Here is a 27,540-nt window from a genome sequence, read left to right as displayed (position 1 = left end):
CTTATATACTAAAGCGCAAGTCGCACGTCCAATCCTAACATGACAAGTGGAAAAACTTAAAAAAAAAAATGAAAAATACAAAAAGCAAAACACGTTATTGTTTGCAAAAGTCACTCAACCAATCTTATTGTGACACATGGAAAATGTTTTTTTTAATTCAATAAAAACTAATTAATCATCAACATAATAATTAAAATTTAAATCCATTACAAAATCAAATAACTGTATAAAATAACTATCTCTGTAAAGAATTCCATGTTCCCTATTTTCATGGCATGATTTCAAACTAATTATTCTCAGAAGAAAATCAAATAAGTAACTTTCTTTCTTTTTCTATCTTCTCCGAATTTCTCTGTTTTCATCCTCTTTTGTTATCTTTCTTAATCTCCAATTGTTTCGTTTTTTTTTTTGGTTGAGTGTAGCATCAAGACTCGACATAACTTTATGCTTTCTTTTTTCAGTCAAAGTTATCTTTCTCTACTTCTCAGAGTAATACTACTATTATTTTTGTATGATTGTGTTTGGTTTAGTCGTTAAAAAAAGGGTTTGGTTTTGTTTGAAGTGTTTCTTATGGATTATTTAAAAGAAGAGGAATGAGCAACAACACTGCACAAATATATCTAAAAATCAGACTACGGAATACTAAAGGTAAATATTTAACACATCTCTTTTTGTTTATGTGGAAAGTTCTAATCTCATTGTTAATTTTTTTAATGTTATTAAGTTGGGTGAACTTTTCAGTTTATCATAGATATATGACAAAGTAAAACTAACTGACCTTGCCATTAATAAACGTGAAGATGGCATATTGTGATGTTGTGTGTGACGAGATTAAAGGTAATATGGTAAATAGAGGTAGTTTAGCTTATTATTGCTGTTAGTTTTTCGTAGATTTACTACCCACAATTTCTAGAACTATTTTCCCGTACGTAGTACGGGGTCAAACACTAGTTTGTTATAAATCGTGATTGGCAAATTAAATAATTTTTACAAAAATAAAAACTAAAAACTAAAAACTAAAACTTAATTTAAAAAAGTGATTTTGAAAAAAATAAAAACCAAAAACTAAAACAAAAACCAATCACCATAGTCTCCCTCTTTTGATCCATAGAAAAGCGGGTTGAACTTTCTGACATAAGCAGCTGCTTCACACCATGCCTTGCAGACAGCGGAAGCTTTTATGTTGTCTTTTACTCCGAGGCGGGATAGTATCTCCTCCAAGAGCTCTGAGGGAATATTTAGATCCCACAATCCTTTAGTGCACTTGTTCTTTGATCCATGATTTTCTCTAGCCTTAACACTGCATCGACAACTAGTAGAAGAAGAAGCACATGCACGGTGAATCATCAAGAGATATTACAACGATGGGAAGACGTAGGTTCCAATATTGGATATATATAGTGAAAGCGGTTATAGAACATAACACAAAAGCTAAACCCTAATACAGAGATCATGCCCTGGAAGTTCGATTTAAAAAAACTCACCATGGCGCTTGAACAATGGGTTTCATTGTGAAAGCTTCTGGGAGCAATGACGCCGGAGTTGCGGCCATGTATCATCCACAGCCAGTCCAGATTATCTCCAACTGTAACTTCTAACCCACGAGACTTAGGTCAAATAAGTAGTTATTAGGGTTTTTATTTTTTATTTTACAACAAAGGATAAATGTTATTTATTTTATTTTTTTGTTTATATATTCTGGAAGCAGTCCAAAATATTTTTTTTACAATATATGTATTGTATGTTTTCTTATTTGTTAATTGTTGCTACAGTTGTTTTGGTCACCTTAGGGTTTTCTCACGCCTTATGTGCGTATATATTATCTCTTGTATCTAATGAAAAGTCTGCCCTTCTATTCGTAAATGGTTTACAATGACACTTATCGTAATCGTCACTGCCGGTCTTCTTCTTCCCCTTAGCCTCCTCCTTTTCCTCTTCCTTCACCGACGTAATCTCCCCAGGCCCCTATACGAACCCTCAGGTGGATTATCTTCCTTCTAAATTTTCTGATTAATCCTTATTCCATACAATCAACCCTAATCTACTTATTACATAAAGTCCCATATACATGCTCTGGGTTTAATCATTTCTGACCTTGCACGTGACCTTCTTCTTATTCATGTTTCCTACGTATTTGTCATGGGCTCATCTTCATCTCTTCACCATATTTGTCTCTTTCTTTTCCCAGGATTAAGCATAGGAGCAATATTCGACAGTAGTCTCCCTAATCCCCAAGATGAACCCCCAGGTGGATTATCTTCCTCCTACACTTTTTTATTAATCCTTATTCCATACAATCAACCGTAATCTACTAATTAATTACATACTGATACCACATACGTCCCATATATATGCTTTGGGTTTAGTCATTTCTGACCTTGCACGTGACCTTCTTCTTCTTCATGTTTTCCTATGTATTTTTCATAGGCTCATCTTCTTCTCTTCACCATATTTGTTTCTTTATTTTCTCAGGATTAAGCATAGGATCAATATTCAACAGTAGTCTACCAAATCCCCAAGATGAACCCTCAGGTGGATTATCTTCCTCATACACTTTCGGATTAATTTTCACTCTATTATCCTTTTCCTTACGATATGCTTACATATTTATACTACCAACCCTAATCTACTATTACATATCACACAACCCATATGATCTGAGGTTAATAATTTCTGACCCAGTGACTTGTTGTCTTACACACAAACCTTTGAATTTCCTTCTCCTTTTTTTCTTTCTTGTTCATGTAATTCCTGTGTATTTTTTTTCTTGTTCATGTAATTCTTGTGTATTTTTGATGCATGCTCTCATCATCTTCTCTTCACCATATTTGTCTCTTTCTTTCTCAGTATTAAGCATTATAAGATCAATTTCCAACGTTAGTTTCCTTGATCCCCAAGATGATCCCCCAGATGATCCCCAAGATGAACCCTCTGGTGGATTATCTTCCACACTCGTGCAGAAGCTTCCCCAATTCAAAACTTCCAAACCAGCCAGACCAGACGGAAGCGAATGCGTTGTTTGCCTTGATGGATTCAGAAAGGGACGATGGTGTCGGAGACTTCCCGGTTGCGGACACGTGTTCCATAGGAAGTGTGTGGACACTTGGTTCCTCAGAGCTGATACATGCCCAACATGTCGAGCTAGTGTTAGGTTGACGGAGTAAGATGCACAACAAGGATTATTGTGGAAGAGATGATTGGGTCTTGGATAGTGTTGTTTTGGTTTTAGAAGAAGTAGTTTGCTAGACTTGTAAAGCTGTTATTAATGTATTATTCTTTATTCATCATCTTCTTCACTCAACATGACCTCATTTAGAACTACAGAAGAAAGATTTTAAAACCATTTTGTTTCCTCTTATCGATCAAATAATTAGTTGATTGCAAAATATACTCTCTCCATTTTCAAAAGTAAGATTTTCTTCTTGTTTCACAAAGATAGATTTTATATATTTTTAAGATATTTTTGTATATTTATGAAAAACATTAATCACAAATATTTGGATTGATTAGATTTAATTGGTGGAGAGTAATTAGAAAGTATATAGAAAAATAAATAATAAATTAAACTGTAAACATTTATTATATTTTTAATAAGTCTGAAATCTATATAAAATCTTACTTTTGGGAACGAATGTAGTATTTTATTTGCACATTAGTGAGACTGATCAAGAAAGATTGTGGAGTTTATAGTTAAGTTTGATGTGGTAACAAAATTCATGCTAGCTGCTTGATACCATAGCAAAAGGAATTGTTAGTGAAAAGGCGTCAAAGATTATGAATGGTTCTTTAGATGGGGTAAACCAATATCATATCTATTTATATTGATCTCGTGCTGTTAGTGTATGGAATGATTATACCTATTGTGTGATATCTCATAGGTAGAAGATCCTGAATTGTTAGATTATGTTTAAAGGTCAACTCTCTCTCTGACCCGCTTCCCAATGTCAAATCCATGGGCTTCTGCCCACTGTGCTTCCGCCCTGTTTCCGTCGACTCTCGCCGCCGGTGAAGAGCCTAGCCTAATCCCCCCTCGCCCACCCGACCCTCCTGACCCTGCCAGTGCCTCCCCTCGCCTCTCTCTCACTCATTACCCTCCTCTTTCACCAAACAACCCAACTGCTCGTGCCTTAGCCTCCCCTTCCTCCAATACTAAGGCTCGTTCTATCACCTCCCCTTCAACTGCCAATCGGCTATCTTCACCCACTGATACAGAGATGGATTGTGTGGATCCTTCCTCTGTTTCTGAAACTAGATCTGACCTTCCCAGATCTGTAACTACTGCTGATTCAAACCCTTCAACTGAAAACTTTACTACCCTTCCCCCTAGGTCTAGCTCCCCCCTCCATACAAACAACGCCTCAAACCTTCCTTCTAACCCAAATACTGGTGATTCAAACTCACCTTTCCCTTCCTTTCCAGAAAAACAAACTGAACCACCGTCTGCCCCAATTCTTGATTCCCCTCCTCTTGCACAGGGGAGCAAAACCCAACCCACTCCACCAAAGCCTTCTCTCGTTGAAAGGATTCGACGATTTGAAGACAAAACCCTGTCGCGCCTGGCTCCAGTTACCCTATCAGCTTCAGGAAGGCCCTCAGTTCTTATCCCTGATGCTGTTTTCCAGAAAGGTGCTGATCTCCATAAGGACTTTATTGTCTGTTGTTTCAACGGCAGGCCTCCTCCCTACAGTCAAATACAAAGCGTTCTAAATCACATGTGGGGCAAAGGGAGAAAGCTGGAGATTCACAACAACCCTGCTCAAAGAACAGTTTTAGTGAGGATTCAAAGTGACTACCTCAAACAGAAGATTCTGGAGAAAGGATACTGGTATGTAGGTGATTCAATGTTCTATACGATCCAGTGGACATCCGTTCATACATCTCAATCTCCATCGCCAAAATCAATCCAGCTTTGGGCTCACTTAACAGGCGTCCCTCTTGACTTGCGCCATCAACAAGGTTTAAGCTTAGTTGCTGGATTAGTGGGAGAGCCAAAAGAAACAGATGACTTTACTAAAAACCTGGTTAGTCTTACCCTCTCTCATGTCAAAGTGGAGCTTGACTTGACAAAGCCTGCTCCTGATGTGGTTGAGTTTACTCGAGAATCTGGCGAAGTTGTGGAAGTGCTAGTCTCCTACCCCTGGCTCCCTCCTTCCTGCTCTCATTGCAAAGAGTTAGGACATATTGCAAAGAATTGCCTCCTGCTTCCATTCGCTCAGCCCCCTCCGCCACCTGATCGCTCTGCCAAAAAAGCCCCCTCAAACCGCAATCTTCCTCCAAAATATGTCCCTAAGCAACCCACCCCTAAGCCTGGCCCTACTTCCATCTCAACCCCTTCAGCCTCAACCGTTTCTTTTTCTCCCCCAGTGACTATTTCTCCCCCTTCAAGTACCGTCCCTCCACCTGTATCTTCAAAATCACCCTCTCCTCAATCCTTCAAACATCTTTCCTTGCCTGTTCTCCCTGATTTTTCCTCCCTTCAAAGTCCCCCCAACCCACGCCTAAGGCTGTCTCTAAAGCGTTCTCGCTCTGACCCTTCCTTATCACCACCTAATTCCTCCCTTTTGCAATCCCATGTCCCACCTAACCCCATCCAAACCAGTGAACCACCACCTAATTCCTCTCTTTTTTTAACCCTGCCCTCCTCTTCCTCTTCCTCTTTTGACCCTAACCATTTCTCTATTTTGGCTTCTGACTCTTCCTTTTCTAAAGGAGAGTTTCCCCCCACCTCTTAGATGTGTACAAAACTATTTTTTTGGAATGTTCGGGGTCTAAATGACACGGACAAGCATGCCCCTTTTTGTGATTGGCTAAAGTCCCACCAGCCTCTTTTTGGTACTATTTTAGAAACCCATATAAAGGAACAGAATCTAGCCCCTCTTATGTCTACCCTTTGTCGTGGTTGGAATTACTTTTCAAACCACTCCTCTGATGAAGATGGAAGAATCATTGTTGTCTGGAAGGACCCTGTAAAAGTCACCATTTTGAACCAATCGAGGCAGCAGGTTACATGTGAAGTCCGTTTCCCTTATATCGCTCCTTTCATTTACACATCGATCTATGCTTCAAATGAAAGAGTTGAAAGGACTGGCTTATGGGTGGAGCTTCTCCAACTATACCAAATGCTAAACCTCTCAAACATTCCCTGGATACTCGGTGGTGATTTTAACGAGATCACCCACCACTCTGAACACTCCCTCTCTGTAGTTCACTCCACTACCCCTCAGATGGCAGAGTTCAGAGACACACTTCACCAAATGGGGATGTTTGATCTTCGTTTTCAAGGCCCCCTTTTTACTTGGACCAACCATCAACCTGAAAGCCCAATAGCAAAGAAACTTGATCGCCTACTCGTTAACTCACAAGCTATCTCTCTCTTTCCCAACAGCATAGCAACCTTTCACCCACCTGAAATGTCTGATCACTGCCCCTGTCTCCTAGACCTAGCTCACCCCCTACCACTAGCCGGAACCAAACCTTTCAGGTTCTTTAACTACCTCACCAAACATCCGCTCTTTCACCAGTTGGTTTTTGAGGCATGGAATCAGGCCGGAAGCATGGCTTTTACCCTTACAAATCTCTGTTGGAAGCAAAAAAGTGTTAAAGGAGTGTTAAAACAGATAAATAGAGAGAACTTTTCAAACATTCAGGAGAGGGTTTTCGAAGCTAACAGTTTGTTAAAAGTTGTGCAGGTACAGGCACTGCAACATCCTTCCACTCACCTGTTTGAAGAAGAACGACAGCTCAATCAAAAATGGCTCTTCCTAAGGCAAATTGAGGAATGTTACTTCAGACAAAAATCAAGAGTAAATTGGTTACATGAAGGAGATCAGAACACAGCTTACTTCTTTCGGATTTTCCAGACGAGAACGAGCTACAACACCATCAGATCATTCATGCTCTCCTCTGGCGTCCTGCTGACTGACCCCTACTTGATGAGTTTACACGCCATCTCTCACTTCCAAAACCTCCTTGGACCAGACTCCTTATCATCGCCAAGCCATCAATCTCCTCCTCAATGGTTTGCTCAACTAATAGAGTTCTGCCCAACTGAGTTGCAAGTATCTGCAATGATCACCATACCCTCGGCTGTGGAGATCCAGAAGATATTGTTTAAGCTAAACCCGAACAAGTCTCCAGGTCCTGATGGATTTACATCGGCTTTTTACAAATCTTCCTGGAGTTTCCTTGGAGTGGAAGTGCTTACTGCGATCACTCATTTCTTCCAGCAATCTTTTCTTCCTGCCTCTGCCAACTCAACCATCCTTGCGCTTGTCCCAAAACGCCCGGGAGCCTCCTCTGTCACAGATTACCGTCCAATAAGTTGTCTAAACACTCTCTATAAAGTCATTGCAAAATTGCTAGTGAGAAAAATCAAACCTATTTTGCCTGCGCTGATTCTTCCTAATCAAACGGCTTTTGTGAAAGACAGATTGATTATGGAGAACACGGTGTTGGCTGGAGAGCTTGTCAATGGGTATCACAAGAAAAAAGGGCCGAAAAGAATTACTATAAAGGTTGATATCGCCAAGGCCTTTGACACGCTCTCTTGGGACTTCCTTTTCAACTGCCTTGAAGGAATTCAGCTACCACCTATCCTCACTGAATGGCTTCGTGCGTGCATATGTACTCCAAATTTCACTATCGGTTACAATGGACGAGTGCATGGTTATTTCAAAGGGAAGAGGGGCTTAAGGCAGGGGGACCCTTTGTCCCCGTATCTGTTTGTCATTGCAATGAACGTCCTCTCGCTGATGCTAAATAAGGCGGCAGCAGACCTGAAGATAAAATATCACCACAAATGCAGCAAATCAAAACTCACTCATCTAGCTTTTGCAGACGATCTGCTGATATTTATGGATGGCTCGCTAAGCTCAGTGCAGAATGTCTTACAGGTTCTCAAGGAATTCGAGTTGAGATCAGGACTGGCAGTCAGTGTTCAAAAATCTTCTTTCTATGCTTCGGGACTATCACAAGAGGAGGTTGATGCTATCCAAGTCTCTACGGGAATGCCCAATGGGACCCTTCCTGTTCGTTACCTTGGAGTACCTCTCTGCACAAAAAAGCTGACGGCGGAAAACTGTGAGGTCTTAATCCAACAAATTAAAGCAAAGTTTACTTCATGGAGTGTCAAGACTCTCTCTTTTGCTGGTAGGCTACTCTTAATAAAAACGGTGGTGGCGGGTGTAAACAACTTTTGGTGCTCTACTTTCCTACTCCCTAAAGCCTGTGTGACAAGAATAAATTCTCTCTGCGGCTTATTCTTATGGAAAGGACGACTAGATGTGCATCACTCAGCAAAGGTCTCGTGGGAGGTGGTGACTAAGGAAAAAGCTAGTGGAGGATTGGGAGTGAAGGATCTAGTTACTTGGAACAAGGCTTGCTGTTTAAAACTAATTTGGTTGTTGTTCTTTCAAGCAGGATCGATATGGGTTGGATGGTTCAAGACTGAGGTTTTAAAAGGTTCCCTATCTAACTTCTGGACTATGAAAGCGACAACAACAAACTCTTGGTTGGCTAACAAGCTATTCAAGTTGAGAGATGAAGTCTTTACCTGGATAAAGATGAAAGTGGGAAATGGTGAATCCTGTAGATTCTGGTCGGACAACTGGTCCCCCTTTGGGAAGCTCTCGCAATTTATACTGACCGATCAAACTTCTCGTATGGGCATTGATGCAAACTCCACTGTTTCAGACCTCTTTATTGATGGGAGATGGATGATTCCCCCGGCGCGGTCAGAGAAAATGGTACAACTCCACATCTTTTTCACTACATTTGCTCTTACTGATACAGAAGATTGCTATGAATGGGTGATTGATGACAAGCCGAAATCAAGATTTAACACTAGTCAGGTTTATAAGAAACTAAGGGGTCAGGAAGCAACAGTACCATGGGCTCAAAGCGTTTGGATTACAGGAGGCATCCCTCGACATAGTTTTCTCACTTGGCTGTTCGTCTTGAATCGATGCCCTACCAGAGACCGCCTCCGGAGCTGGGGTCTCCAGACGGATGTTGTTTGCCTGCTCTGCAACCAGGAGCCTGAAACTAGAGATCACTTATACTTTCACTGCCCCTTCAGCTTTGCAATATGGGAGGAAATTGGGAGGAGATGTGACCTGCAACCGCTCCAGAACTGGGATCAGACCATGATTCAAATGCAATCTCTTCAAGGAAACAAATACAAGAAACGACTTACCCTTCTCTGTTGGCAATCATCGATTTATTGGATTTGGCAGGAGAGGAATAAGAGGCTTCACAACCAACAATTTCGATCACCAGAAGCTATTATTTCTCTCATCACTCGTCAAATTACGGATCGGATCTCTGCTTATCGATTGGACTCTCCTGCGATCTCTTCGATCATCATGCAACTTTGGTTCTCAACGCAAACTTGACCCGATCTGTCTCTTTCTTTTCCATTGGGTGGGCTTGGATCACTCTCTGTTCTATTATTATGGGTTCAAATGGGCTAAAACTTTGGGTGGGACTATAGCCATGCTATATATAAGTATGGGCTTGTAAACATTGTTTTTTCGTTTTCATTATATATAAATATAAGCCTTTGGTCAAAAAAAAAAAAAAAAAAAAAGATCCTGAATTGTTACCTTATTCAATTAAGGATGTTGTTGGGAATAGTGGCGGAGACAAAAGTTACATATTAAAGTATTTCCTTTATATTATTTGAGAAACATTGCAACATTTTTTGTAGCCACGTGTCATCACTAGAATGATTCTTAGAATCCTTACAGAAATAAGTTGGTCCATCTAAATATATAATAAGCTTTTTATTAAACCACAATAAATACATTATTAATGTGCTTCATTATTTCCTTAAATAAGATTATGGAATTGCCTAATGTGGCTAAAGTATATATGATAATTAATGATTTTGAATAATAAAGATTTGATAAAAATAAGTGTGTATTATAATTATATTTGTTTAATTTTAAGCTAATAAAATAAATTAAACAATCATAGTAACCATATAATAAAAATTAAAAAAATTATTTATATATTATATTTTGATTTTTTTTTAAAACGAGTATAAATCACTAAAACTGTTAAAAGTTTCACATTCAAATTTTGTAATCTATGATTTAAAAATTTTGTTATGACATGATACAAATAATTAAAAAATAATATAAGTTAAAAATCTCATTTAATAAGTATCAAAAATAAAAGATATATAAAAATATGTATCATTTTAAATTAAACTATATACCATATAAAAATACATAAATATCTTAATTTTGAAATTTACTTTGAACATTTTTTGATAAAAAATTTGAAAAAAATATTGACAACTTAATTTTGTAAAATATTATAAATTACTTAAGAAATTAATTCCACGGTGAAATTAATTTAGACTTTTTGCTATAACAGATACAAATGATAAAAAAAATATGAGCAAAAAGCATCATCTAATAAATATTAATATTAAAATATACCATATATATGCTACTATCATTTAAATTTAATTATATATCATATCAAATAGAAAAAATATTTTTTTGATTTATAAAATTTATTTATATGTTTGCACCAATTTAATTATATAAGTAGTAGATAATGACTTTTTAATTATTCAATATATATTTATTATTTCATAATATATTGTAAACATATAATATATAAAATAATTTATATATATAATGTTCATTCCGCGCAAGGCGCGGGTCTTAACCTAGTAATTTAATAAATGAACAGGAGCAGCATTAAAATTTGGTAAACAGCTACACCAATTTTATAAATATCATAGAAGGCAACTGTCCCACACCCAAAATGTTAGTGGCGTCACCACTGGTTGAGAAGACTTTCAAGTTTGGTGTTATTTATTGAGAAGAAATTTACAAGGTCTTAAAGGTTTGGTCTATATTATATACAGTTTAACGTTGGTTGATTCTCAATCGGATACTATATGTCAGGAAGGAAAACTACATTAGTGAATGGTGATGCGGTATATAATAATTTCGATCACATTTTTCCATGTCTAAGTTAAAATCACTTAGGATTTTGAAAACTTAAATGAATTCGTTTAGTCCATAATTAACAAAAGAATCTATACATTATAAATACTAGGAATTTTTCCAGGCTACGCCCGGGTTTTTGACTAATATTTTTTATTTAATTTGTGTAATACCTATAATTTTTTATCCATGTTATATAAATATGAATTATGATTAATGTTCAAAAACAAATTTATTCTTGAAAACTATATGGGCACGTGTATTTCGTGTATCGGCTCGCTTTGGTTTATTTTTGTTTTAGGTTCTAGAATATATGATTCATTCTGGCATTTAAGAAATTCAATTTGATTCAGTTTAGTTATTTCGGTTTTCGATTTTGTTTGGGTAACAAAGTTAAGAACCGACTAATATCAGAGATAATTTTGAATCTAATCCGTTTTGGTGTTGTTTATTCGGTTAATTTGGGTTAAAAAGGTAAAATTAAAGTTTCAGATAAAATATCAGACTTTGGGGTTTTTGTGAAAAACCCGGATAACTTAAAATATCTTTGATAAAAAAAATATTTGAGTATTTTGTTTTAAAAATAGTATTTTAGAAAGATTTATTTATTTTAAATCTAAATATAGTTAATATTAATAATTATATAAACTATATTATAAAAATTCGAGTATTCATTTGGTTATCAGTTTCAATTCGATTTTGGTTTTTCGCTTATACAGATATAGAATTTGCTCGGGTAATTGATAGGATCTTTTGAACCCAAACTGAACCTGGTTCTTTGGTTTTCGGTTTTTCGATTTCAGATAATTGTGATGAATACATAATTACTTAGGTATTAGCTATGATATATATATATTTTTTTTTTAAAGTATGTGCCATCAATGCCAAGAAAACATGTGTGCCCACTGTCGATATACACTCGGAAGGTACGTCACATATACTATAGTTTGATTGTTACTTTGTGTTTCTTAAAAATTCTGGTGGTACGTCACATATTCTATAAATTGATTGATACTTTTTCTTTAAAATATGTGTACCAATTTGTTTGTGTAATTTCCTGGTCTAAGTTGGCAATTACACCATTTTTCTAGTGATTTGCCCCCACATAAATGATATTTGAATAACTACCATGTTGAACTCCTGTATTGCTTTCTCTTTCTTGTTTTTAATGCACAACAAATAGAAAACTGTCAATAAAATCGATTTACAAAATGTCTGTTTTGTTAACTGAACAGATGTGATAGATGAAGCCAGTTATGAGCTACATTGCACGGAAGCTTCATCGGACGTACGCTTCCCGCTTCGGAACCGGAATCGGAATCGGAACCTTGTGGAAGCTTACGGAATCTCGCTTCCAAAACGCTTCTAAAATATTATCTTTAAAAACACGTTGGAAGCTTACGATTCCGTTTTGGAATCACGCTTTCATTCTTCAAAAAAAACACAATGTCTTATATCAATAAAAATATGAAATTTTAATTTTAATTTATATAAAATCCAAATTTTAATAGTATTGAATAGATCGAATAGAAATATAAAACAATTAAAATTAATACTATAAATTATCTTTATGCATTGAGATATTTATTAAAGATAAATCATATATTCAAATATATTATGTCAATTAATTATAAAGTAATAAAAATAATTAATATAATAATTTAATTTATGTGTATTTCACAGTTTTAATACGAAATCATATAATTATTACAAATATAAATGATTTATTTTAAATTTAAATCATATATATACATACGCTTCCAATACGTACCCGCTTCCTAATTTTTTTAAAAATCTCGCTTCTGCGCTTCCATACGCTGCCGGTTCCACGTATCCGCTTCGTTTCTATGTAACATAGGTTATGAGTCATATTAGTCTTTCACATCAGCCAAGGTTTTATGCTTTTTGTAGCAGCTTAAATCAGCAACACCAGCTATGTAAAACCCAAGTCCTAAACCCATACATCAAACCACATTATTCACTGATCACGCTTGGTCACCACACAACAGTGCCAGTTCACTCACTCATGGCTAGATTGCATACCTGTCAATCTGTCATATGAAATAACAAAGACGGTTATAACATTTGTTTTTTACACGTGAAATCATGGCAAAACTGAATAATAAATTTACCTGACTGCAAGTATTTAAGGAAGTTGTTGTTGTACTGGGAAAACATATGTATCTATTAGTAATCCCACCAACAGAAGCAAGGAGCAAGAAGCTTGCTAACATAAGGAGACAAAGCAATGGCTTTAGAGTGCAGCACCAAACAAAACAATCTTGAGTTACTTTAAGCAAAAAATAATACTTCTATCATAGATCTTTTTAAGGATATTCAAGTGTTTGTTTGTGCACCTTGATTTTGCGCCCAACATTTCACTTGCTCTTTTTGTTCCTGTGTCGATAAAGCTTCACATGTTGACCCTCTCATGTACCACTTACAATAATCCTATCCAAGTATATGCTCATAAAAATATAGTATAATCAATAAGTCATATATTTTTTAGCGATCCTATATGTGAAGTACGAAAAAATTAGCAACCAATGACACACAACAAAAAACGCCTAGGATGAAAACATAAACAGAAGCAGAGACATTTTTGGAATGGTGAATAAATTAGTATCACATTAGCAAACGTTGACAAGCTATTTGTATTCAACTAATTACTATATTGTAAATGCAGGAACAAAAGCTAAAGACTAAATCCAATCATAAAACAATGTAACTCAGAGATGATATGAAATATTAGAGAGCTTACCGTGAAGGTCACCTTTGAGGTCACAGTTAGTTTCAAAATCCTCATATGAATAGAACCAGAACCAGTCTTCGTAAAAAGGGAGCCAACATGTCAGAGTTGTATGAGAAAAAATGGCTATGCTATGATCAGCAACCCGAAACCGGTTTGCTTTTGGTAGAAGCTGAAGAGTCTGTAAACTGATCCTTGTTTCATGGAATGAATCCTTGAATAACCGTTCAGTTCCCTGTAGACACGATTCAGCTCCAGTCTTCCACTCCGGCGCCCTGTTTGAGATTGAGTATTTATTAAATGATTATCATCCCATTTTATTAAATCTAAAAACAGATAACAAAGGTCATTTGGTGGATGTTACCATGGCCTGAGACAGTGATGAGGCAGGGACATCGGTAAGCTTGTTCATCTCAGCGTCCAAACCACAAACAGAACAGAGTTCGAGTGATCTGTTACCATCTCAACCCGGCACCTCGTCATCGAAGATAGATAACATTTGTTAGGGATTAGGTGCATTTGTTTCCTTCTCAGAAGTTTTAAAGCACGTCTAAAACATTGTACAACCTGGATTACCTTACAATAACTACAATGTTTGCATCATGACAGGCTGTGCACGTGAGAGATGAGAAACTACGCTAAAGTTTCCGGGAGCATTTAGATTATGAGAAGTAGCACCACCCATTTGCTTTTTCAATGCTGTCAACTTTCGCAGTGCACAAGAACTCTGCAGCCTGCAAGTGTTTGGGTTTGTAAGAGGGTAGTTGCAAGAGAGTAAGCTGGAGGTTTTAAGTTCGAGGCTAACTTGTGGTGGTGAAATGATTACATAAGAATTCAGCTCTCACAGTGTTAATGATTCAATCTTCTTCACCCCTCCATATTTTGTAGCAGTTGAGGCGGACCCATCTTCACTCCCCTGGAAACTGAGAAAAACCGTGTATAAGTACAATTAATACAAACTGAAAATTAAAAAAGAATGCAAAGCAAAGCAAAGCAAACACGTCAGACCTTACCTATGTTACTCTCGCTATCAAAATAGAAATGGGTCCTTGAGGTTGGGTTCTCTGAAGATGAAATATCATACAACAGGGAGTCAACATGCCTACCTCCCACTATTTTTTGGATTTAAGCTCGTTGAACCGATCACGTTTGTATCCATATCAAAGAACAGTTTCTCATGGTGCTGCCTGCTATAAAAGTTTGTAATAGAAATCTTTGAATGAGCGAAAGAGTAAGTGTTTGATCCGTTCATCTCCTTTGTCGATTCAACAATGTCATGTGAAAGACGATGTGAAGATTAACATGGACAATGTGTTGTTAAGAGAGATAAAAAAAAAAAAAGACAAACTATATTTAAAATAAAAATCAGGGGAAACTAAATTTATGAGGAGAATTTCCAGACCAATAAGGGTCCCAAAAATATATCAGATGATAACTGGGTTTCATGGGGACATGGTGAGATATCTTTGAAGAACATAACTTTGTGAGCATTGGCGGAGGAGACATGGACTTGCCTTTTGGTTTCATGGCCATCGCTTGAGCTTGATTTGAGCAGGTTTGGTTATGGTTTGTAGCAAGGAAAGAAAAAACAGTATATAAAGATGTGATAGAGAAGTATGTGAAACGAATTCATAAAGAGTAAATTTAGAAAACTATTGATTGATAAGAGGTGCTATCGCGGTACTGGATAATCTCTAATGCAATAGAGTGATGGGTGACAACATTTTATTTAGCTTAGGCTTTTAGCATAGTCATACATGTTTACTTTTTCTTTTTTAACAACATATATGTTTAATTAATAAATATTTTTCAAAAAGAATAATATATATTTAATTATATATATATATATGTATTTATAAAAATTAACTTATGAATATTTAAATTCAAATGTTAAAATTCGATCCAAAAAATCATTGTTGTTTTTTTTACTTTTTAGGAAAATTGTCATAAATACTACGTTCGTAGTATCAATTTTTATGTTTATACTAATTAATTTGGGTGTGATCATACCAGCATTAATGCACCGGATCCCATCAGAACTCTGCAGTTAAGCGTACTTGAGCGAGAGTAGTACTAGGATGGGTGACTTCCCGGGAAGTCTTCGTGTTGTACCCCTTTTTAATTTGATGTCCAAAAAAACACTAATCACTTTTACTCTCATTTTTAATAAAAGGTAAAAGACACTTATACCTCTAGAGTTAACCAATTTAGACTTAGGGTTTAGAGTTGAGTAGTGGAGAATGGTTTTGAAATGTGAAATTTAGGATTCTAATAAATATATAAATAAGTACTTAAAAATATATATATATATATATATATAAAAATTTAAAATAGTTTCAAATATAATTTTTTATTTTCAAAAAAAAGTTTTAAAAAAAAATTCTATAAAAATAATTTAAAAAAAAAAATTATAAAAAAGTTCGAATTTGAAAAAGTATAATTCGAAAATATAACAATGAGTATAAAAATCTTTTATTACTTAATGAATAATATATTTTTGAAAATGTACCTTTAACAGTAGTAAAGATGAAAAGTAGTATCATGAAAGTGGTTAACATAAAATTTTACCTTTTTTTTTGCCTTTTTTTATACCAAACAATTATGCTGAAAAATATTCTGCGAAAATAAAAAATGAGAATAAAAATCTAGTAACTAATTGATACACATAATTTTTGCTTTATCACATTTTTCTAACAATCAAATTATTTGGTTAAAAAAATTATTTGGTTTTCGTTTGATCTATGATGTGAAAAAATACTATGTCCTTCAATCTTCTTCGTTTTAAACCAACGATTCGGATTATAAATCTGACTTAAAACTCCCATCGTTTCTCAACCATCAGTTCTCGTCGAACCTCCGTCCTTCTTAAACCCTAAGATCTGACCGGTTAAGTCTCTATAAATGCAGATGGGAAGTGAAGAGGCGAAGGATCCATGGAAAGGAGAAGAATGGGGGAATGAGAATCAAACGAAGAAGAAGAAGAAGAAGCCAAGCTCTGGAGTGACGAGAGCAAGAAAACAGATCCCGAGGGGACTTGAGGAGAAGTACGAAGCTTACTTCCTCCCTAGGAAGCCTTGGCCTAAGGCTCTTGCCTTCTATGGAAGCTTTGTCCTCGGTGGGATTGGTGCTGGTATGCTTATCGAGTCTTGGATCAACAACAAAGTCAAAGGTTCCCTTCCTTTTTTTTCTTTCACTCAATCCCTTATTGCTTGATGGTTCATTTTCTTGAATCTTGTTTTATTTCTGGAGAAATTGAACATTGTTTGAGTATTAGTATACTTGCTTTGTATTTTTGGGTGATTAAAAGGCATAATTGTGATAATGGGTAATTCATAATTACGGCATGTATTATGTAACATTGAGTTTATTTATCATTGTATTTGTGTTGTTATGGTGTACACGACACTGTAATAAAATTGTGAACATGTGTGTTTGTGGGGTGTTTGCAGAGGATGGAGGAGTGATATGGGAGTTTGACAAGTGAAGCTGGAAATAACTGGTGAAGTTGGAGAGGACGCAGAGAGAATGCAATTCAAATATGAAGTAACACTTGAGACTTGTGTATATGCATCAGTTACAAATTCCACCACACAAGAATTAATATTTTAATTCTATTTGTCAATGAATAATATGATTACCTTAACAAGGAGTCTCCGCCCTATCAAATCTGATTTTTGCATTTCAGCCTCAAGAATTTATGTTCTCTTGGTCCAGCTTATCCTTTTTTTTTTGAATCTGAGATTTATCATCACCCATCCTCTCTATCAAATGGGTCATGGCGCTTAGAGTTAATCTACGTTTAAAATGTTATCTTTTAATATATTTTATGTAATAAATAAATTTTATCAAAAAAAAAAAAACAATGTTTGATATTTTATTTTTTTAAGCATCCCATAATAAGCACTTTGCATTGGAAGATCAAAATATACAAGTTTCTTAATGAAATGGTTAAATCCTACTTAGGCCGTAACTGGATGTTAATAAAAGGAAGAAGTGGAATTACATAAATAATAATTAGTGGAATTCAATGGAATAAAGTTAGTATTCTATTTGTTCCAGAACTATTTTTACGTGAAATAGTTTTTCAAAAAAATGTTGATATTTTTTTTGGAATGGAAAGAAATAGTATAGAATGAAATGGAATAGTCATTCCTTTTTTTCATTGCAACTGGTAAATATTTTATAGAATAAAAAAGAATTAAGCATTCAGAATGTATTCTATACATTCCAGTTAAAAATAAAAAACTGATTAAGCACGCTATTAGGGATGCTTTGGTTAATGATGCTCTTATGTTTTCAAGAGAGAGAGAATGAAACGAGTGTTACCCCGCACCCTTTCCTTCTCCACGTTAGCCTTGTGGAGAAGATACATATTCAAATATAGCTTAATCTATGTAGTTAGTTTTAGTCTATATTCAACTGTATAAATTAAGCTATATTCTATTCAACTATTTATCAACTCAAAACAACTTGAAATTCCAACAAATCCATTGGTTCCTAAAACCACTCAATGGTATCTTTAAATTAAGGAACCGGGAACAAACTGGGAGTGTAAACACAGTGACAACACTGGAAAATCCCAGAATCTATATGAATCTGCTTACACAGATCTTCCCTGACAATGTAGATGCAAGGCACAGAAGTAGAATTTTCGCAACAACATACAAACAGAGTCTTATCATAGATGAAGTAACTCTTGCCATAAAACTGTTCAAACAGCCTCGGAAAGTTAGTTGTTGGCAAATTCATCATTTTTGTCCACACCACTTCCTCTTCATCTATCGTATTCGTTACCCAAATCTCAATCTTCCTTGTTAAGTAATTTTGCTTTAACAACGAAAAACGATCTTCCTTAAAAACCTGGAGAAGAAGTTCATCACGATAATTGCCGTCCTTTTGACACGGAAGGAGACAAAAAGGTTTGAAAGTACCAACAGAGAAATCAAAGCTTCGGATGAAGTACTCATCAGTCTCGGCATCAAGAGAAAACCAGTAGAGATTTCCCTTCAAGGACACAGTATCTCGTACACCTTCAGACATGAACCACTTATGTTCAGGTAAGTCTATATGTTTAAACACGTGAGAGGCACACTCGTAGATAGCAACTCTCGTGCACTCTTCCTCAGGGTCAGGATCAAAGTAACCCAAAATCTTGTAAACTTTATTGGTTCTATCAATAATCTCGTATCCTAAGCCGCAACAATTAAACTGTGCACCGTCCTTCTTGATCAGTTTAAACTGGCTCAACCACGGATTCCAGAGAGCTGAAAGACCGTTCCAATACCTATTGTTAAAAAGCAAGAGCTCATCGCAAGCCTTGATGGTTGTGCAACGGTAATGCAAATCTTGGTAAGGCATAGCAGATAAGGGTAGCTCACACGACTGTGTTGTAGGATCATTGCTGTTGGGATTGATGATGTCTATCGAATAGTTTTTGGGACTGCCGAGGAAGAGGAACCCGGGACGAGAGCGAGAGAAGTGGTCGTTGACGAAACTCTTGTCGTTGAAAAGAGCGTTCCATCTTTGACATACAGTTCTGAGTCGAACGAGAGATGGAGGTGGAAGACGAGAGAGTATATTTTCCTCCAGTTCCCACGGAAGCTGCTTCAGCGTCTGAGTCATTAGGTCTTCTGTTTCTTTTTTTTTTAAATCTAAGTTCGTTAATTATATAGCTCTTATAAAAATACTTTGAGAAAATAAATTATATTTTAGTGTATTTTCTTATGGGAAAAGGAAATATTGGCAATAAATTTATACCATGCATAGGCAACTCCAACCGTGACATTTCTATAATATTATTTGAAAAATTAGTTTTTATATGTCACGTTCACGTTAATTTTTACGATGGTTGACTACATAAATACATTTAATAAACTAAAAATATTATATATGATTGATATTAATAATGTATTTCCTATTTTCATAATAAGATTTTAGTTAACTTTTTAATTTAATTTTCCTTTTTGAAAACACACATAAATAAATAAAAAATCTATCATATTATTTAAGAAGTCAGTTTCTTATGTATCGCGCTTACGTTAATTATCACGATGTTGATTATATAGATGCTGAACTAAAAATATTATATATGATTGATATTAATAATGTATTTCTTTTTTTCCGTAATAAGATTTTAGTTAACTTTTTAATTTAATTTTCCTTTTTGAAAAACACATAAATAAAAAAGGAAATTTTTATAACATATAAACATATAAAGTTTTTTTTATAAAATATAAACATAGAAATTTTTATACAAAGAAATTTAATTATTTTTTCTAAATTTTCTCAAAAATCATAAATAAAAATAAAAATATATACACTTTACTATATATGTATATATAACGTAGCTTCACAAAAAAAATGAAAATATAAATTTGTTTAGAAATCTTCTTATAAGAGATTATCCCCTTTTTCATTTCGTAAAAATTTTCTTATTATCCATCCTTCTGTAGCATTTCGTAAAATAAATTAGGGTTTATACACCAATATGTTTATGTTGTACTTCTGCTCTTAAGATCAATAAAACACTATTTTTGATATCTTCTTTTTCCTTTACTTCTTATTGATTTTTTTACACTGTAAGACACTTTCTATCTTTCGAATTACTTTCTTAGACACTTCTCACTTGTCCAACACAATATGCTTATCAAAAGACTTCCTTATCCTCATTTCAGACCAGACCAAGCTTCACCTAACCAAACATAAGTAACCATGGTTCCATCATTTTTAATACGATTTTTATATTTTGGACATATCCAACCACGTTTTCATTTAAGGAGAATTCAAAACACAGATCTACTTTTACTTTCTCCAGACCAAGAAAATTCTAATTTCTTCATCTCTCTTTCCAACAACTGGAACGTAGATTAAGTGAACTCAAAAGCTTACTGAATTGGATCTGCAGTTTGACGAACAACAATGGCGAAGAAGAAGTCCAAGTCTTCTCCGGTGAAGGCCAAGAAAAATTCCAATGCATCTTAGGAATCAGTCTGCAAAAGGTTTCTTTTTTGATTCTCCGTCGTTCCTCCGCCGACGGAGAAGAAGTCCAAGTCTTCTCTGCCGTTCCTTTGTTTTTAACCTAATTAGACTAGCTATTAATATTTTTCCAAACTGAAAACTCCATGAATTTAAGCTCAGTGAAGCTTTGATTTATTTACATATCGAGATTTCTTTTTGATGAAGTAATGTATGGAAAACACTGGATTTAGACTTGCTTCAGATTTGTGAAAAAAAAAATGGTGTAAAGCACATGACTATTTCAGTGGAGCCTTAAAAATGGCTCCTTCCGTGAGATTTAATTTAAAGGTTTAGTGTTCTTCCGTTGAGATGCTCTTCCGTCCAGATGTTTAAATGAAATATGTATGTCCACATAAACTGTGTCCACAAACTCTATGTCCTTAGAATCCTATATAATATATAAAATATATATATATATATATATCTACAAAACAGTATTTACAAAATTTTATATGATTGAGAACTCTTCCAAAGAACTTTCATCCATGGCATCTTGTATAATTCAAAAACAAACTAAGAAATATATGACTTGGAAAATCTGTAAATCCTATACAAAATCATGTCCACAAATTTACGAAGAAATGTCTGGAAATGAACCTTGGACACAAAATTGATTCTACAAAATTCTGTTCACAAAACTTTGTCCATAAAATCATGTCCAGGTTTTTTGAATATGAAAAATCAAAACAAAATTTACCATATCCACAATTTTGCTGTCCACATTTCTCAAAAAAAAAAAAAATTATTATCCAAACTTTTTATGTTCAAATAACCTTTTGTATAAATGTTAAAATATAATATATATATATACCAAAACGGATGTCTAAATGTAGAGAATTAAAAATCATAATTTATAGTCATAAATTTATTTGATTTAAATATTTTGAAAAGAAAATATAGGCAAAACATATTAAAGGGTGAAATAAACAAGAATAACAAGTAACTAATATAGAACTAACTTGGTGTAAGTATGGATTCAATGTTTTAGTGTTAGTGTCCAACTTTGATGTCCATGTCCACATTTTTTTTTTATGTATTTTTTGTCCATATCCACACTTTTTCCGTCCACATTTTCTATGTCCATGTATTTTTATATAATTTTTAAAATATATATAATATATATATATACAAGTGTATCTTAAAATATAGAGAAAAAGAAATTATAATTTATTGTAACAATTATAATTTCTTTATAGATCTTAAAATTTTGAAAAAAGACAAATATATATATGTGGAGAAGAAGGAATATTTTATTATCAAATCTACTTTCTCAACCAAAATTGATCTTCACCTTTGGATTGGCTTTCATCCGACAGCTGTTGTTTGTCACTGCTCTCCAGGAACCAAACGACAACTTTTCCGAGTAAACACAAAACGCAAAACTGTACGGTACTTGACAACTTGACAATATAAAAATATTATCACTAACTCAACTCTGGTCTCGGTGAAGGAAATAAGGGGCATATTGGTCTCAAATCAGTTCAGAAACATGATAAAGTGTTCCTCTAGCGTGTTGTGTCTGAATGTGTTAAAAAAGAGAACAAAGTGTCTCAATATGTAACTCACTCCTTCTTATTTATGTAGTGTCATAAAGAAACTTACTTTATTTTATCCTAACAAACCAGAACAACGCAATAATGAGCAGAAATGAACATGAGTAATCCTTTGCCACCACGACCGATACCAACTTGCGAGCTCAGCTCGAAGCCTTACAGAAGAAAATCACGGAGATAAATTACGTAATAGAAAACAACAATACCCCCACGGGTGACCCCATAATTGTCTCAGAATTCTAATCCTTAAAGGATACGATGGAAGGATACTCCAAGCAGTTGGAACAAAGCGTATATTAGGTTATCACAATTCGAAGCTAAAATCTTGTTCTCCGGGAAGAAAACTCGGTCCTCAATCTGTAGAAAAAACTCGTACCTTTCAGACACATATCTGACCTATGCAATCTCTAGAAACTCCGGCTGAAGGAGAGAACGTGAACCATAATTTCTGCAGCAAACAGGAACCAGCTGAAGGAGCTACAGGCCTACAGCCGCGAAAGCGGACTGTCGACCTACCAGTAGATGCCGAAGATTCAGATGCAGACACAGATATTCTGAGATGCAGGAGGCTGTTTTTGCTAACAAATCGGCAGAAACCGACTATCTTAAAAAAAAAAAACCTCATATACCGCAACTTATATAACACTTATACTTTAGTGGAAGATGATTGATCTCTCAAGAACCAAAAAGGAGCAAAGCTTTTCAATAATGTATGAGATGAAATAAGGTCACCAAACTTGAACAGTTGTTACAAACAAAACAAAAGACAGAGAGAGAGAGAGAGAGGGAGAGAGAGAATAGAGATAGTCCTCACAGCTAACTGATGAAACAGAACAAACCACTTTTTGTCAATCACTCATTAGTTTTTTTTTTTTTAAGTCAAACCCTTCAAGGATTTAGCTGCCTTACTGCACCTATGAATCCGGTTTTATCTTCAGCCTCTTCTCTGTGATTAAAGATTGCAAATATTGATTCCGTGGAAACATTTAGAGCCTCACCAAACAAATGGTTCAAAGACGTGTGTAGTGACTAAGCATCTCTCATGCTGATGTTCAGGCTATTTCTCATTGTTCGCCTCCCGATACCAGCATTTCCCTTTTGCATCATTGCAACAAATTCTCCATAGTCAATCCGTCCATCCTGTAACAAAAAAAATCCTTAAAATATATCAGCATGAAGAGACAAAACAAAACATGTCAAGAGAGGCAAAGCTTTACATTGTCTTGATCAACTTCTTTGATTACATCTTCAAGAAAAACATCGGTCATCCCATGTTCCACGCAAGATTGTTGCAGCTCATCAATGGTGATGTAACCACTTCCATCTTTATCAAAGTACTGAAACGCAGAGACAAGATGCTCTTCTCTGTCTAGCTTATTCAGATGGATGGTCGCTGCAATGAACTCACTGTAATCTATTGTACCGCTGTTATCCACATCAGCCTAAGACACAACAACATAACTATGTTCACTGTCTGTTTATATAGAGAAATAAAATAATATATGTATATATATTATATTCCCATGCATTTTTACCGCTTCCATAAGATCTTGGATCTCAGTGTCTTTCAAAGTAGAGCCATATCTTCTCAGACCAGCTTTAAGTTCATCAAAAGTGATTGCACCGCTGTTATCTGTATCCATTGCCTCAAACATTGCTCTTAAACCTGCAATTTCTTCTTCTGAGAGACTCTCAGCTATCACCTGATTAACCATGATAAATAATATGAGTTCATCTCACATGACAACGGACGTTGAAGTTCCAAAATATAAAACTGACCTTTAAAGCCATCTTCTTTAATTTATTCATTGCAGAAAACTGTTTGAGACGAGACAGAACAGCAGGATCAAGAGCTCTGTCTGGTGCAACTCCGTTCTCACAGATCCATGGATGACCTAAACAAAAAGATATATATAGTCTTACTTAAGTTATGTGTTTGCCAAAGCATGCAACCACTATTGGAAGATAAAATGATTACGTACGCATGACTTCATGAGCTGTCAAGCGTTCAGAGGGATTAGAGCATAACATCTTCCTGATCAGATCTTTAGCACTGTCGGAAATCACAGGCCACGGATCTGACTCAAAGTCTATATCTCCTTTCAAGACAGCATCAAATATTCCTTGTTGTGTTTCTGATTCCAAAAAAGAAAAAGAAACACCAAACCAAACATTAGGAAACGTCGCCTATGGCATTAAGAGCACACATTTGACGCATACCTGCCCAAAAAGGAGGGACACCACTTAGTAGAATATATAGTATAACACCAGCAGTCCACACATCAGCTTCAGGACCATAATGTTTAAGAAGAACCTCAGGAGCAACATAGTATGGACTTCCAACAACATCCTTAAATATTTGGCCTGAAATTTTAGAGTAACAGATTACTTAAGATTCAGAACAAAGAGAAGCTCACAGATTTAACCACATACTATAAGCAGAGAACAAGATTCTTCATCTAATATAAAACATACTATCAAATTCATTACAACCAAATCAAGCTATAAGTTTTCCTAAATAAGGTTTCACTAAGATTATAGTCTTAACATTTTTATTTGTTTCACAAAGATCCTAATTTTGTGTATTTCAATGCAACTTTATAGTTTCTTCACCCCATTTTATCCATATGAATTAGAATAACTACTACATATAATATTTTTTTTTAAAGTATGTGAAAACTCCAAAACTACAAAAAGGAAAGAGAAGAGAATAACACATTACCTGGTTTGAAGAAAACAGAGAGACCAAAATCAATGGCCTTAAGAGAGAAATCATCATCCTTATTAACCAACAAGAAATTCTCAGGCTTCAAGTCTCTATGCATGACACCAAGCGAATGACACGCCTCAACAACACCAACAACAATCTTGGTCAACTCAGCAGCTTTCCTCTCGGTGTAATGACCTCTCTGAATAATCCTATCAAACAACTCACCACCAGCACAAACCTCCATCACAATGTGAACATACAAAGGGTCCTCATAAGCTCCTTTTATCGTAACAATGTTCTTGTGACCAGCCAAATGGTGCATTATCTGAATCTCCCTCCTAACATCCTCAACATCTTCCTTAGATATCAACTTCCTCTTGGATATAGACTTGCAAGCATAGTCAACACCCGTTGCGACCTCGGTGCAGAGATACGTGGTCCCGAACTGTCCTTGTCCTAACTTACGGCTCAAGGTGTAAAGATCACGGATGTTAGGAGTCTTGTGACCGAGAACGTAGTAAGCTTGGTTGTCCATGTTACGTCGCATAAAAGGTTCTTTCACGGGAAGCACAAGAACAGGACTCTTGTTGTTGTTGTTGTTGTCTTCTTTAGGGAAGTCTTGTTCTGTGGTCGGGGAATGAACGGAGGAATCGTGGGTGATGGTGATGGAATTCTCCTCGGGCAGGTTGTTGTTATTGCCCTCGTAGGTTTTGTCCTTGAAAGAACCACGGCATGAATTGCCCATGAAACAATGGTTGAAACTTTTCTATTCACAACGTTCACTTTCTTCTTCTCATCATCCAATGATCACTGAAAGAAATAGACAAGAATATCAAATCAAACCAGAGAAACAATTTTTTAAAAGAAAATTATCGAATTAATAATGAAATCAGACAAACCCTCATGAGATCAAGAATCAGAAATAAGTTTTTGTAATTTAATCAAGAAAAGAAAGAAGACAAGAGCTCCTGAAAAGTCGCATCTTAAAAATGTTCATCGACCATTTAGGAAAGAAAAAAACAATGAATGAGGATTCTGTAATAAAAGAAACAAGAAGAGAAAAAACAGAGGATCTTGTACCAGAATAGCAGAAGAACAGGTAGAAGACGAGGAGATGGATTAGGATTAGGATTATGATTAAGAAATCTGATTAAAGTCAAAATGATAACAGAAAAAGGTTTCTTTCTTTATTTATCTGTGTGTAGCTGTTTGTGGTTGGGTGATAGGATGCGTTGAATCATCAAACAGAGCGTAGAAGATTCATTCTTTGTGGATTTGTTATGATGATGAAGGAGAGAAAGATCTTAGTTATCATCACCTAGACGCGGTTTCGTCTCACCTTCTTCATTCGTTTCCCACTTTAATTATTAATTTAATTATCTCCTTTTTACTGGTCTCATGATAGTTGCAAATGGTTAATTTTGTAATCATTTAATTAGGATAACTTATTTTTAAAATAGAATGATTGTAAACCAAACGTTATAGTAGTAGTAGTACCTAGCAAGTGTCGGGATGTGCTTATAATGGTTAACTACCAAAAAGTATTATTACTAGATGTTAGTAAATAGTTAAGAGTTTATTTATGGCTTCTATTAACAGAATAAACTTTTGATTGATTTTAAATAGAATATAAGGTTTATTAAGTTGACTTTTCACATTAGTTCATCAAGATTTCACTTTTGTTTTTCCATTTCGCTGGCAGCTAAATGTGAAATGAAACATCATTTTTCTTACAAGGGCAAAGACGTGAGACATGTCATTTTCGGTCAGTGATTATAAAGATCGCAGCCTAGAATTGTCTCCGCACGTGGTGCCATTTTAGTTTCGGACTAATGTTTTGTTGTTTTCTATAACAAATTTCTTTCGCGAAAGTAAATCAGTACACTCAAAAGTCTCAATTTATTACTGTTTCGTGCAGTTCCGAAAATTCACATGTTTTCACAGTGAAGCTTTTGAGCAATCAAAGAAGAATAATCAGTCTTCTATTCTGTTCATACAAGATGGTGCCTAGTATCATCACAAAGATAAACCATACACTTTCCTTTTTTGAGTTTTACCTCAATCACTTGTACATTATAGTTTCAGTTTACAGCAAAAATATCATTCATTAGCACTTTACTTACAATCCAAATCCAGCGATTGAACAAACGCATTTGAAGAGATAAAGACTCAAAGATGATTGCTAAGTGACAGCCAAGCAGAGTAAGTCTGAGTCAAAGAGCTTACCCAGCAAAGACCTTTCAACTCTAAATTTTATAGCTTCAATAGGACAAAAGATTATACAAAAACTAGGGGTAGACCCGCCCTACGGACGGGTAAGTTTACGCTAAAAATATTTTATATTAAAATTTTTTAATTGTATAAAGTTTTCTTTATACTCAAAACAATAAATATAATATGTTTTTGTTCTAAAATTATATTCAAAAATTTATTAAAATTTATTGGTTTAAGTTGAAAAGACCACTAATACTTTTTGGTTAGAGATCACAAAATTATTAAATTAAAAAGTTAGCGAAAAATGTAATGATTTATATTTTTCTATTTGAT

At 35.1% G+C, this 27,540-nt stretch overlaps 4 protein-coding genes and 1 non-coding gene across 7 annotated transcripts; 3 read left to right on the top strand and 2 right to left on the bottom strand.

Annotated features, from left to right (window-relative positions):
* Window positions 1-1,849: 1,849 nt before the first annotated feature.
* On the top strand, window positions 1,850-6,146 carry LOC111200491 (RING-H2 finger protein ATL73). 2 transcript variants are annotated; one of them, XM_022691696.2, is made up of 4 exons: window positions 1,850-1,981; window positions 2,189-2,248; window positions 2,473-2,532; window positions 2,848-6,146. In XM_022691696.2, the coding sequence occupies exon 4, from the start codon at window positions 3,942-3,944 to the stop codon at window positions 5,730-5,732; it is 1,791 nt and encodes a 596-aa protein (XP_022547417.2). In that variant the 5' UTR covers window positions 1,850-1,981; window positions 2,189-2,248; window positions 2,473-2,532; window positions 2,848-3,941; the 3' UTR covers window positions 5,733-6,146. The 2 variants fall into 2 exon arrangements, with proteins under 2 accessions (XP_022547417.2, XP_048595571.1); XM_048739614.1 differs by having other exon boundaries at window positions 1,856-1,981.
* Window positions 6,147-15,709: 9,563 nt separating this feature from the next.
* LOC125578784 lies at window positions 15,710-15,828 on the top strand. The gene has a single exon (XR_007316867.1). It is a non-coding gene; the product is annotated as a 5S ribosomal RNA (ribosomal RNA).
* Window positions 15,829-16,409: 581 nt separating this feature from the next.
* On the top strand, window positions 16,410-17,392 carry LOC106359624. Its single transcript, XM_048739612.1, has 2 exons — window positions 16,410-16,882; window positions 17,163-17,392. The coding sequence occupies exons 1-2, from the start codon at window positions 16,615-16,617 to the stop codon at window positions 17,195-17,197; spliced, it is 303 nt and encodes a 100-aa protein (XP_048595569.1). The 5' UTR covers window positions 16,410-16,614; the 3' UTR covers window positions 17,198-17,392.
* Window positions 17,393-17,588: 196 nt separating this feature from the next.
* Window positions 17,589-19,680, bottom strand: LOC106359623 (protein SUPPRESSOR OF NIM1 1). The gene has a single exon (XM_022692459.2). It carries the CDS (start codon window positions 19,333-19,335, stop codon window positions 18,238-18,240), a length of 1,098 nt encoding a protein of 365 aa, XP_022548180.1. The 5' UTR covers window positions 19,336-19,680; the 3' UTR covers window positions 17,589-18,237.
* A 3,283-nt stretch (window positions 19,681-22,963) lies between these two features.
* LOC106360758 (calcium-dependent protein kinase 6) lies at window positions 22,964-26,336 on the bottom strand. 2 transcript variants are annotated; one of them, XM_013800414.3, is made up of 8 exons: window positions 26,074-26,336; window positions 25,006-25,803; window positions 24,504-24,647; window positions 24,266-24,418; window positions 24,063-24,178; window positions 23,819-23,986; window positions 23,501-23,725; window positions 22,964-23,423 (listed from the first exon to the last, which is right to left on the bottom strand). In XM_013800414.3, exons 2-8 carry the CDS (start codon window positions 25,736-25,738, stop codon window positions 23,313-23,315), a joined length of 1,650 nt encoding a protein of 549 aa, XP_013655868.1. In that variant the 5' UTR covers window positions 25,739-25,803; window positions 26,074-26,336; the 3' UTR covers window positions 22,964-23,312. The 2 variants fall into 2 exon arrangements, with proteins under 2 accessions (XP_013655868.1, XP_013655869.1); XM_013800415.3 differs by lacking the exon at window positions 26,074-26,336 and adding an exon at window positions 25,893-26,044.
* Window positions 26,337-27,540: the final 1,204 nt, after the last annotated feature.

The sequence above is a fragment of the Brassica napus genome, chromosome A9, assembly GCF_020379485.1.
Source record: "Brassica napus cultivar Da-Ae chromosome A9, Da-Ae, whole genome shotgun sequence".
Lineage (NCBI taxonomy): Eukaryota > Viridiplantae > Streptophyta > Magnoliopsida > Brassicales > Brassicaceae > Brassica > Brassica napus.
The sequence above is the reverse complement of the archived record's forward strand: the minus strand, read 5'-3'. Positions and strand labels throughout refer to the sequence as shown.

Bases quoted from the DNA above. Each gene is read 5' to 3' on its own strand.
- LOC111200491 (XM_022691696.2), top strand. From the start codon at position 3,942: ATGTCAAATCCATGGGCTTCTGCCCACTGTGCTTCCGCCCTGTTTCCG.
- LOC106359624 (XM_048739612.1), top strand. From the start codon at position 16,615: ATGCAGATGGGAAGTGAAGAGGCGAAGGATCCATGGAAAGGAGAAGAA. The intron at 16,883-17,162 runs GTTCCCTTCCTT...GGGTGTTTGCAG, and splicing joins GATCAACAACAAAGTCAAAG to AGGATGGAGGAGTGATATGG.
- LOC106359623 (XM_022692459.2), bottom strand. From the start codon at position 19,335: ATGACTCAGACGCTGAAGCAGCTTCCGTGGGAACTGGAGGAAAATATA.
- LOC106360758 (XM_013800414.3), bottom strand. From the start codon at position 25,738: ATGGGCAATTCATGCCGTGGTTCTTTCAAGGACAAAACCTACGAGGGC. The intron at 24,179-24,265 runs GTACGTAATCAT...CTTTTTGTTTAG, and splicing joins GACAGCTCATGAAGTCATGC to GTCATCCATGGATCTGTGAG. The intron at 23,424-23,500 runs GTAAAGCTTTGC...TTTTTGTTACAG, and splicing joins AAGAAGTTGATCAAGACAAT to GATGGACGGATTGACTATGG.